The sequence below is a fragment of the Tupaia chinensis genome, unplaced genomic scaffold (genome assembly GCF_000334495.1).
Source record: "Tupaia chinensis unplaced genomic scaffold, TupChi_1.0 Scaffold000469_1, whole genome shotgun sequence".
In the NCBI taxonomy this organism is placed as follows: domain Eukaryota; kingdom Metazoa; phylum Chordata; class Mammalia; order Scandentia; family Tupaiidae; genus Tupaia; species Tupaia belangeri.
The window spans coordinates 590,118-602,949 of NW_006159978.1; the positions used below are offsets into that span (position 1 = coordinate 590,118).

The following is a 12,832-nucleotide window of genomic DNA, read 5'->3' on the forward strand; positions in this document are numbered from 1 at the left end:
ATTTTCACTGTAGGGCGCGTGTGCTCGCCAGACAGACAGAGAGAGACATAGAGACAGAAAGCGAGAAATCACCCCCCAGGGGGGATGGTCACGCCGCAATCCCTTCTCCTCCATTCTCCTCTCGGGATCTTGGGCACGCACGCACACGCGCCCGGCGTGAGTTTTAAGCCACTGGGTCCGGGACACGAACCGTGGTCGACTACGTGGGAGTCCAGCGACATAGCCATTACACTAACTGCTGGTTCCCTGCCTGCCATGAGTTTTAAGCTGCTGGATCTGAGATTCAAACCGCAGTTGACTATGTGGAAGTCCAGCAACATAACCATTATACCATTTGCTAGTCCCGATAAATAATTCTTAAAAAAAACAAAAAAAGAAAAGAAAGAAAGAAGGTACCCACCAGGGAAGTGGCCATGCCACAGTCCTTTCTTCTTAGGATTTATGGACAAACGTGTACATGTGCTCAGAATGTTTTTCAAGCCAATGGGTCTAGAACTTTAACAGTGTAATTGGCCATGTAGGAGCCAGCATCTTAACCACTATGACACTGGCTGGCCTAGATAAGGTGATCTTTGAACAGAGACTTGAAGGAAATAAGGGAGCAGGGAATGTAGATATTTGAGAAAAAGGCAATCCAGATAGAAAGAAACAGCCTATGCAAAGGCCTCACATCAAAAGAATTCTTGGAAGTTTAGACAGTTGGCAAGAAGGCAAGGATGGCTATGGCAGAAAGGACCAGGGAAGGGTTGTAAGCATTGAGAACCCAGAAGCAAGACTGTGAAAGAGGAAGATCACATACAGCCTGGTAGGCCATTATAAGGACTCTGGCTTTTAACTCAGAGTGGGATAGGGAATGACAAGAGCTTAGGATTTAACTGGGTTCCTGGATGACAGTGAGAAGTTTGGCTATTGTACATGGAGTTTATATTTCCTATAGGTATAGACTCTCTAGAGTTCCTTTTATTTTTAAACATTCCTTAACTATTAGATTTTTTTTATTATTAAAGGACAAATCATTTTCAAGTATCTACCAATAATTTTTAAAATAATGTTATTAATTTTAATTATTATTTATACATTTAATTGCTATACATCATTTAGATTATAGAGACTTTACCCAGCTTGACACACACCTCAGTCCAGCCCAGTTGAGTACATATGCACATCCTCATCAACAAATAATAAAGCATATCCGCATCCCACAAATGCCTTACCTCTCCTTTTTGTTTTTTTGGAGAGGTTTTTGTTATAGGGCACGTGAACTCACCAGAAAGACAGAGACAGAAAGACAGAAAGCGAGAAATCATCCCCTAGGGGGGGATGGCCACACCGCAATCCCTTCTCCTCCATCCTCCTCTTGGGAAATTGGGCATGCACACACACATGCCTGGCATGAATTTAAGCCACCAGGTCAGGGACTCGAACCATGGTCAACTACATGGGAGTCCAGCAACATAGCCATTACGCCAACTGCTGGTCCCTACCTCTCCATTTTTTTCTCCAAATTTCCTTTTCTCTTCTTTCCTTCTTTTCCTTTCCTTCCACTCTTACCCTCCCGACTCTTTCCACTTTGGCTCTAGTGTCCATAACACTTTTTGATGCTTGTATGTCCTCCAGTCCTTCGGTCTCTGCATAGAGTGCTGACAGTCAGTATATGTTAAGGGGAGACTCTCTGGCGAGCGCATGTGCCCTATAGCAAAAACCTCCACCCCTCCCCCCCAAAAAAAACAACTGCAATGTCTGGGGACCAGCAGGTGGTGTGGTGGTTAAGGTGCTGGACTCCCAATGGCTGACCAAGTCCTGGACCTAGTGGCTTGCTTTCTCACTTTTCCTCTCTCTCTCTCTTGCCAAATTAAAAAAACAATCATAATTATTATTATGGTAACATAATATAAATAAATAAAATCTTAAAAAAAAAATTGCAGAATCTGGTTCAGTAGGTCTGAGTGGGCCTGAAACTGCTGTACGTGTGAAAAGCTCGCTCTCGGGTGATACTGATGTGCAGGTCCTCCAATCATACTTTGAATCGCAAGGCTATATGAATGAGCAATAAACACAAATGCAAAGGAAATAAAAAAGCAAACATTATCTTTATTTAATAATCTTTGATATTTAAAATACAACTCAGTGAACATCCACATTAATAGAATCCTCGGCGTTTTAACAGTGCTTTGGAAGCCCGGCTTTTCTAAGGCCCACACAGGAAGGGCGGTGCGTGTAGTAAGGGCCAGCACCTCTGATAGGGGAGCACACAGAGGGCAGCACAGGGCCCTGAGAAAACAGCACTGCCACAGGGCACTTGCACCATGGCCAAAAGACCTTGCTTTCCTTTCAGATGGTTTTTGTATATGAATTTCAAATACTTATACAGAACAGTAATTTTTAAAAAGTTATGCCTAGTCCAGTGCTGTAGAAATTAATCACATTTCAAATGTACATTTTCCTTAAAAAAAAAAAAACATTAAAAAATTCCAGACACATCTACCTTTGAATTATGCAAGAGACAACTGAGTGTTGCTTAAACAAATCAGAAATTTCCACATATATTTCATTAAATCCTTCTCACTCCTTTGTCTATGTCTTCAGTCTTAAAATGCTATTATTAAACAGGTTAATTGCTATTACCACTAATTTGAAAATGCCAGACTATTTTGGAAAAAAATTAAAATAGCAAAGGTTTTGAATTTTTTAAAAAATCAAAATTTGAGAATTAATGATGTCAGTTTTCTTTTTCATGAAAACATAACAGAACAAAATATTTTCATTGTGTATATGACTTTTTTTTTAAAAAATACAAAGCTGATTCTTTTTTTTAGGCAAAAAAATGCTAGTTACAAAGGGACCAGGAATGAAATTTTTATTTTGAACATTTAAAAATGAAATATTATTTACGTTGCTGAATGATCACTTGATCTGATCTGGTTTGTAATTAAGGCCTCACATACCACATCTACATACTTGTTAGGTCTCAGATATAACAACTTTGAAAACAATGGCCTGAGGCCTTTCCAATGACACACACAGTTTTTTTTTTCTATTTGTTTTTGTTTTTACTATAGGGTGTATGCATTCCGGAGAGAAAAAGAAAGTGACAGAGAGAAAGTGAGAAATCATCCCACAGGAATATGGCCATGTCACAATCCCTTCTCCATTCTCCTCTATTCATGAGACATGTCCAATATGATTTTCAAGTCGCAAGGTCCAGACTCTTACCACAGAGTCTGTTATGTGGAATCCAGTAGTTTAACCACCACACCACCTGGAGGTCATCAGTGTTAATTAAAGAATCCTCCTGAGAATCTGAAACATTGGGCCAGTTAGTGGCATGGCAATGAAGGAGGCTAGATCCCACATGGCCTGTGCGGTCCAAGTCACCAATCTGGTGAACTGAAAAACACACTAAGTGTGTGTACGTGCATACCCAAAATCCAGAGAGAAGAATGGCCATCCTCCCTGAGTGTGCTTTCTCACTTTCTCTTTCTCTCTCTGGCAACACACGCACCTTATAGCAAATTCATAAAAGGATTTTAAACATCAGGATTTATTTTCAACTTAAGATTTTAAAATTATCATATAATAATACCAGAGCTGAATCAATTCATTTGCATTTGCACAGATCTAACAGGCCAGTTTCATGAAGTAGTAACTCTTGGCACTAGCGTAATTTTAAAAACAGTATCGAACATGTAGATATTCAAAATGTGATTTAGTCTCTGACAAATAAAATTTATTTTATTCAACTTAATATTAAATAAAACAATATAGACTACTAGTAGTTTTACCTATGATATTTAACTAGTATAAACTTTTTTCCTCCTTAACTTTGGCATCAGGAATAAAGCCTTAATTAAGAAAAAAATCAAGTTAAAAAAAAAGCACCTCCTTAAATGAAATGTGTGAATTGTAAATTATTTGGCCAAGATCTAAGTTTAAATATAGAATCTACCAGAAGCAATCTTTTCTAACAATTTATATTACTGAAATACTTGTATTTTAATTAACATAAAAATAAGTATGTTAATAGTTTTAGATCACAGTTTAACTATTCCGCACTTTTAAAACATAAATAACCACTTAATAAATTCATGACATCTGAAAACAAGAAAGTAGTATTTCCAAATTTTGTTTAAACTTTACTTCCTAACAGTAGCATCATCACTGTACATATTTTATCCTGGTAATACAAATTATACATTAGAAAAATGATACCAACAGTTTAAATATTAAACATTAAAGTGTTCCCAATTGATAAAATAAAATGGAAATCATCATAAATTTCTTGATAGGACAGTTATTTGAATTCAGTTGTTCCTCATTTTCTTGCAGATGGTTTATAATAAATGGCAGTTCCTGATGTGTGGAATCCAGTAGTTTAACCACCACACCACCTGGAGGTCATCAGTGTTAATTAAAGAATCCTCCTGAGAATCTGAAACATTGGGCCAGTTACTGCTTTGCGTAACTGAATGTTGTGATACTGTGGTTAGGTGCACTGGTATCTATCTCTTCATACTGGCCAATCAATGGCATTAAATGAAGCCAATCCAAACAAGATGGCAATTCACCAGTGATTCTACATCTACGTGCCAAATACAATGATTTCAAAACAAACTTAACAAAACACATTCGAATGTATCCAGTGTGTACTCAGCTTTGCTTTAAGAAGTCCTTAACAAATAAAGGTCAACATGCCATATTTTCTTGAGGACTTTAACGATGGTACATAATGTATGACCATTATAAATTTTATAGTTAAAACATTTAAGTGCATGTTGGTTTCCTCATTTTTGTATTTCGGTAGCTCATCAGTTCACGAGTATGAAATATTTAATATAATTTTTCAGTGGTCAAAAGTAAAGGCCAAATATCCACGGAAAATATGACTACCATACTGAGGCGTAATTACATAGATATTCAATCTTACAGTTTTAGTTTTATAAATCTTGAGGGAGTGGTACTAAATCCCAGCATCTCTTACAGTTCTCACGTTTATACTGGGTTGCTGGAAAAGTCATAACATCATTTTTTTCTAAGCTTTTTAATGCAAAAATGCATCATGACTTTTCTGACAGCCCAATTAATTCTTTTGAAACATTTCTGATTGTTAAGAGAAAATTTTAGATTTTAAAATAAAACTAATTCTGTAAGGAAAACTTCAGAAAAATTTAATTGGCACAAAGTAATAACTAAAAAAAAAAACAACTGTTTTATCCGATAAAAAAGCGATTTCATAATCATAAATAAAAGATTTTTTTAAAAATCTCTTCTAGGTTAGCAACAAATTCTAGATCAAAAACCTTTCCCTGATAACACGCGTGCAGCCGCACCTCAGTAGGGCAACACACCATACTTTAGCTTTCTAAATTGTCAGCTAAAATTTCTCCTTGAATTTTAGCTAACAAGAAATTCAATATTCAAAAAGGAAGAAGAGTGAGGGCTGGGGAGGGCATGACGGGACCTAAAACACCCATTTCAAAGAGACATGGTTCATGTTCATCAAAATCATACTACTATACTGACTCAACAAGAAACTCTCTGTGCACCTCGAATAAAGATTGTTTATCAAAACTAAGGACTTTTTTATATACAGACTCATTAAGTACTGTGAATTCTATCATTCTTTAGCTATTGAGACATGATACAAGTGTCAAATCACAGTACCAATTTAAATACTATTTTTTGTAAATTATTTTTATGTGCCACCATCTCTGGCAAGCTATACCTACTAAAAGATGTGAAGCAGACATCTACATCCATGACTCAACTGTAAATAGAACAGAAAGCTCCAGTCACCGGAGACAAAAATGCAACTTGCTAAAATTGAAGGCCAAGTTTTGTCTATCATACATTCATGGTGGGTATACGTGTTATGTCTCATACCAGAAGGAAACCTGCTTGCATATTATGCTTCTCCTCTTCTTCTGGGCTGGAGAAGAAATAAGGTGCAGGAAGAGGGGTTACAACAAAGTTGTCATGTTCTGACATAAATGAAAAGACACTTGTAAAGATCTGGAAAAGCACATGCTCACACATTTTAAAAATGCTCATTTATTCTCAAATACTTCTGCAGAGCTGATTTCAGAGTTTAGGAATGCACCAGAATCATGAAATAATGATCCCATGGTAGAAAGTTTAAGAAACAAAACCTCAGAAAAGATTATAATTTTCAATAGCTGTAGGAAAATAATGAAAACCAGGTAGCAAAAAAAAAAATCTCTGATACGAGAAAACACCTAAGTGCACAATACACAGTTGGAGGGAGAATGGTTTATCCTTTACAGCACAGACAAGAGATTCTTCCTGACAGTTAATTTGGTTAATGAGAAATAAAAGCAACTGTTAGATGACAAAAGTGAGCCCAACTGTCTATAACAAAACAGAAAAAAGAAGATAAAAACTTTATGGGAAAAGTTGTGTGGCAAGAGCTAGTTAGTTGGATTGCAAAAAGATCCAAGCGGGTCAGCAGTTGGCATGGAGGTTAAGGAGCTGACCCCACATAGCTAACTCAGTGGTTCGAGTCCCAAACCTGGTGGCTTGAAAATCACACTGGGCGCATGTGCGTGCGCATCCAAAATCCCAAGAAGAGAATGAAGGAGAAAGAATTGGAGCGTGACCACCCCCACTGAGGGGAAATTTCTCGGTTTTTCTCTCTCTGTCTCCCTCTGGTGCATATACGTGCCCTATAGCAAAAACTAAAGAAAAAATACCCAAGAAAAATGCCCTTGTTTTAGACATGTTAAGATATTGCACACTCAAAAAAGAAACATTTAGAAAACTATTTTAAATTTCTTTAATTACTGAATGCCTCTTTGGCTAGTATTTGGAAGATCATTATTTATCCTACAGATGCATTTTCCCACTTTCTCATCATTTTGTGTGCAAACCACCTAAAAGTCTTATTTCCTCTGTTGAACATTGTTCTCTTCGACAACATTATCAAAATGGACCCTATGCTGCAATCACACAGGATAATGTTGGAAAGTATGAATATCTAAATGATTTTTAAAAGGTATTATTTCTTTCCTTCAGTTTTCAAATTATTTCTAACAGTTTCCAAAGACAAGGTGACGGCTGCCTGAAGCATGTCTTCTTCACTCATAGCATCATCGCCTGTTGGGAAAGAAACACACGTTTCTTAGAGATTTCTAAGAAAGTCTCAAAGTCATCATCAAAAGGTAAGCTTTCAGAAAACATATTTCTGCTTGAACACTAGCTTCCTTTCTTTTCTCCTAGTTTACATTAAAAAAACTTCTCTTATAATTCTACATTGTTTTTTACAGTAGCAACTGTGCAAGAGAGAGGGGGGGAAGCAGACCCGGCAGTGTCATGCCATGATCCCTTTCCTCTGGCCTCCAGCTCCTCGGGATCCTGGGTGCCCATACCCATTGTGTTTTCAGGCCAGCCTGGGAATCTGAGCCCAGGGTCATCACTTGGCTTTCAGCCTTGCAGGGCACTTGTACTACTGCTGTGCCATAGCGGCTGGTCCAGTTCTATAATTTTTTTTTTTTGAGACTTTTTTTTTTTGCTATAGGGCGCGTGTGCTCGCCAGACGGAGGCAGAGAGAAAGATAGAAAGTGAGAAATCACCCACCAGGGGGGATGGCCACACTGCAATCCCTTCTCCTCCATTCTCCTCTCGGGATCTTGGGACGCATGCACACGCACCCAGTGTGAGTTTAAGCCACCGGGTCCAGGACTCGAACCACGGTCGACTACATGGGAGTCCAGCGACACAGCCATTACGCTAACTGCTGGTCCCCAGTTCTATAATTTTTGATAAATGTACAGTTATACAACCACCACCACTGTCAAGATACAGAACCTTTCCATCGCCCCCCAAGTTGCTCCTCTTTCTGGTCATATCAGGCAACAACTGATACATTCTCGGCATGGCGGATCAATGGAATTATACAGTGTGTGTATAGCCCTTTCTTTCTTTTTTTTGGAGGTTTTGGCCATAGGGTATGTGTGCTCGCTGGAGAGAGACAGAGTGAGGAATCACCCCTCAGGAGAGATGGTCACATCACAATCCTTTCTCTCCCATATTCCTCTTGAGATTTTGGGCATGCAAACACACACACCCAGTGTGATTTTTAAGCCACCAGGTATGGGGCTCAAAATGTGGTTAGCCATGTGGGAGTCCAGCATCTTAACCATCATACCACCCGCTGGCCCCATATACAGCCTTTTGTTTCTAAGAATTATTTAATTAATTATTTAATTTTAATTTAACCAGAGAGAGACAGAGAGAGAGAGGAAAAGAGAGGGAAAGTGAGAAAGCAAGCCACCAGGTCCAGGACTTTCAATCAGCCAGATGGGAGTCCAGTGCCCTTAACCACCACACCACCTGCCAGCCTTCTGAATATGGTTTCTTTCACTTAGCATGACACATTTGAGATCTACGGTATATATAAAGAATTTATGCTTTTAAGAAATTATTTTGTTTTGTTTTTAGATTTCTGTCATAGGGTATGTGCTCTTGTTGGAGAAAGACAGAGACAAAAGAAGAAGTGAGAAATCACCCCCCAGGGGGAATGGCCATGCCACTATCTCTTCTCCTCCATTCTCCTCTCAGGCTTTTGGCATTACACCTGGTGTGATTTTCAAGTCACCAGGTTCAGGACTCAGACTGCTAGATGACCATGTGGGATCCAGCCACCTTAACCTCTGTGCTACCTGCTAACCCCCAGAAGTCAACAACACTTATGCAATTTCTTTTTTTTTTCCTGGAGAGATTTTTTGCTATAGGGCATGTGCGCTTGCCAGAAAGAGGGAAAGATGGTGAGACAGAAAGTGCGAAATCACCCCCCCGGGTGGATGGCCATGCAGCAATCCCTTTTCCTCAATTCTCCTCTTGGGATCTTGGGCACACACACACGTACCTGGCATGAGTTTAAGCCATCGGGTCCGGGACTTGAATCAAGGTTGACTACATGGGACTACAGTGACATAGCCATTACGCTAACTGCCAGTCCCCATTTATGCAATTTCTAATTTTGGCAAGTACAAAACAAGCTGCTACAAGCATTCGCACGTAAGTTTTTTTTGCAAACCTAGGTTTTCTTTTCTCTTGATTATAAACTTAGAAGCTGGACTTCTGAGTCACATGGTTAAGTATGTTTAAGGTATAAGAAAATGACAAACTATTTTCCCAAACTGCTACTCCATTATACATTTTCACTGACAGTGCATGCAAGTCCCAGCTGCTATGACCCTTTCCAGCTCGTGGTATTGTTGTTTGTTAACATGTATTTCCCTATGGACTAGTGAGGGGTATCTTTTCATGTGCTTATCTGTCATCCTTGTATCTTGTTCGATGACATCTTTTTAAATCCTTTACCCATCTCTGAGTTGCATTTTCTTTCATTTTTGTAATAAGTAGGGCCTCACCATGACAAGATCATCCTGCCTGAGCCTTCTAGCTAGGACTACAGGTACATGCCACAATGCCTGCCTCTTTTTCAGACAGCTCTCAGTACGTTGCCAGGCCAGCCTCAACCTTGAGATCCTCCTGCCTCAGCCTCCCTGAGTCCCTGGGATTATAGGCACATAACACCACACCAGCCTTTAAATAGGACTGGGGAATCGAACCTCAGCCTCCCATGTGGTCCCAGCCTGGGGAGTACATTATCTTAACAGAACACAGCACTGTGCCAGGGCCTGTTTGTTTCTTTACTTTTCTTTTTTGTTTTTGAGAGGTTATTGCTATAGGGCACGTGCGCTCGTCAGAAAGACAGAGAGAGACAGAGAGACAGAAAGCGAGAAATCCCCCCCCCCCAGGGGGATGACCATGCCTCAATCCCTTCTCCTCCATTCTCCTCTCGGGATCTTGGGCACAGATGCACATGCACCTGGCATGAGTTTAAGCCACTGGGTACGGGACTCTAACCACAGTTAACTACATGGGAGTCCAGCGACATAGCCATTATGCCAACTGCTGGTCCCCAGGCCTGTTTGTTTCTTACTGCTTACTGTTTTCTTTTAAGAATTGTTTATTTAGGGGCCAGCAGATGGCATAATGGTTATGTCACTAGACTCCCATATGGTCAACTACAGTTCGAGTCCCAGGCCAAGTAGCTTGAAACTCATGTCAGGTGTATGTACAGGCCCAGAATCCTGAGAGTAGAATAGAGAAGGGATCGTAGTGTGGCCATCCCTCCTGGGGGATGATTTCTTGCTTTCTGTCTCTCCAGTAAATGCACATGCCCTATAGCAAAGATCCCTCTCTAAAAGAAAAGTAAAGAATTGGGACAAGCAGTTGGTGAAATGGCTATGTTGCTGGACTCCATGTAGTTGACTGCGGTTTGAGTCTTGGACCCAGTGGCTTAAACTCACGCTGGGTGTATGTACAGGCACAGAATCCTGAGAGTAGAATAGAGAAGGGATCGTAGTGTGGCCATCCCTCCTGGGGGGTGATTTCTTGCTTTCTGTCTTTGTCTTTCTCTGTCTTTCTGGCGAGCGCCCGCGCCCAATAGCAAAACCTTCTCCAAAAAAAAAAAAAAAAAAGAGAGAGAGAGAAAGAATTATTTAATTAAATTTTGTATTATTATTTTATTTTAGTTTTTTTTTTTTTTTTTGAGAAGTTTTTGCTATAGGGCGTGTGCGCTCGCCAGAAAAACAGAGAAAGACAGAGAGACAGAAAGCAAGAAATCACCTCCTGGGGGGATGGTTATACCACAATCCCTTCTCCTCCATTCTCCTCTCAGGATCTTGGGCACACACACATACATGCCCGGCGTGAGTTTAAGCCACTGAGTCCAGGACACAAACTGCAGTCAACTATATGGGAGTACAGTCGCACTGACATTACGCCAACTGCTGGTCCCAAATTTATTATTATTATTATTAATTTTCTCTAGGGCACATGCATGAGACAGAGAAAGCAAGATACCAGGTTCAGGACTCAAACTACAGTCAGCCATGTGGGAGTCCAGCGCTTTAACCATGCCACCTGCTGGTCCCATATTGTTCACTTTGGAGAGTTCTTTACATGTTCTTCTTATAAGTCCTTTGTCAGTTAAATTTTCTTTTCATTTAGCTTCTACTACCAATAATTGGCCAAAGTTTAAGACTTACTAAACCAAGGCCTGGTAAGTAACTCTAGACTTCCTGTTGCTACTTAAATTACTTTCAAGTGTTTTTAATTCTCCAGATGGTAAAATGTATTTATTTTCTACCTAGTATTATCTCTCAGGAATTTTTTGAGGATGTACTCATTACTGTGAAATTGCAAATAATATCTTTAAAATTTCAGAGCAAAACCCCTAAGCACTCTTGTCTGCCTGTTCTTGAATCCAGGGAAATTCAGTGGATTACAAATTAATTTAAAAGTTGTAATATGGGCGCTAGCAGATGGCATAGCAGTTATGTCATTGGACTCCCATATGGCTGACCATGGTTCTACTCCTGGACTTAGTGGCTTTAAAATCACACCAGGTGGGTGTGCATGCATGTCCAAGATCCTGGGAGGAGAATGGAGGAGAAGGGACTGTGGTATAGCTATCCTTCCTGGGGAATGATTTCTCACTTTCCTCTCACTGTGTCTGTCTCTCTCTCCAATGAGTGTGCACACCCTAAGGCAAAAACAAACAAATAAAACTCTTAAAGTTGTAATATGATTAAGGAGGTGAGAAAAAACTATAAGGTACACATGAAGCCTTGTACTGAACAGAGTGTGCAGGTAACAACAAGATGGCAGAGAGTTGTACCGAGATCGTTCCCGAATGCTCCTGAACTCGTGGTCGGCTTTCCACATGGATGAGAGACCTGTCCTGGTGGATCTGCTGCCTGCTGCTGCTGTTGGTGCTGCTGCTGCTGCCTGGAACATTAAAAAGTGAACTGTGTTTAACAAAACAAAACTTAAGAATAGGTGCACCATGAGGAAAACTTCACATGAATATACGTTGCTCCACAAATCAAAACAGACACTGGCATAAGCACTCCAACGATGCAAGGATAATTATAGTCTAATATGTATTATTTTAAAGCATAGAAACACTGCTACTCAGAAACCTAGATATTAAATCTGTATTTATCAGATAAATGAAGTATTTTCAACACAAAATAACCTATAGTACAAAAAAATTCACGGGTAGCTCTTCTTACACAGTAAGTATTGATTTATAGTCTTAATACTATTGGAAGCCACTGAAAATATGTACCTTTGAGAATACAAAGCATCTCAAATTACCATGTAAATTAACATGAGCTTGCCATGGCTGGTCCTTCTTGTCATTCAGGTCTGAATTTAAACACCTCCCAGACATGCCTTTCTTGAACACCGCACCTGAAGGAGTCACTGGCATTTTCTCCACCTCATCGCTGCACTTTAATTTCAGCATAAACTTATCCCCATCTAGTATTTTTCTGTCTCTTTTTTCAAGGCATAAGCTGATGAGAGTATAATCTTATTTACTTATTTATTTTTTTGAGAGGATTTTTTGCTATAGGACATTCTCCAGAAAGACAGAGAGAGAAAGTGAGAAATCACTCCCCGGGGGGATGGTCACGCCACAATCCCTTCTCCTCTATTCTCCTCTCGGGATCTTGGACACGCATATACACGTACCCAGCGTGATTTTAAGCAACTCAGTCCGGGACTCAAACCGCAGTCGACTACATGGGAGTCCAGTGACATAGCCATTACGCCAACTGCTGGTCCCAAGTACAATTTTTTAAGTAATTATTTTATCTAACTTTGTTATCATTATTATTGTTAATTTAATTTGATCATAGAAAGAGAGAGAGGGAAAGTGAGAAAGCAAATCGCCAGGTCCTGGACTCAAACCAGTCAGCCATGTGAGAGTCCAGCATCCCCAACCACTACGCCACCA

General features: G+C 39.8%; 1 protein-coding gene across 6 annotated transcripts in view; it reads right to left on the reverse strand.

Annotated features, from left to right (window-relative positions):
- Nucleotides 1-5,405: 5,405 nt before the first annotated feature.
- Nucleotides 5,406-12,832, reverse strand: part of ATXN3 (ataxin 3) — a 53,598-nt gene continuing 46,171 nt past the window's right edge. For all 6 annotated transcript variants that reach the window (XM_027774707.1, XM_027774703.1, XM_027774706.1 and 3 more), the window contains 2 exons: nt 11,708-11,817; nt 5,406-7,110 (listed from right to left, as the gene is read on the reverse strand). In XM_027774707.1, coding sequence (XP_027630508.1) covers nt 7,013-7,110; nt 11,708-11,817 — 208 coding nt within the window. In that variant the 3' untranslated portion in view covers nt 5,406-7,012. The remainder of the gene's footprint in view (nt 7,111-11,707; nt 11,818-12,832) is intronic.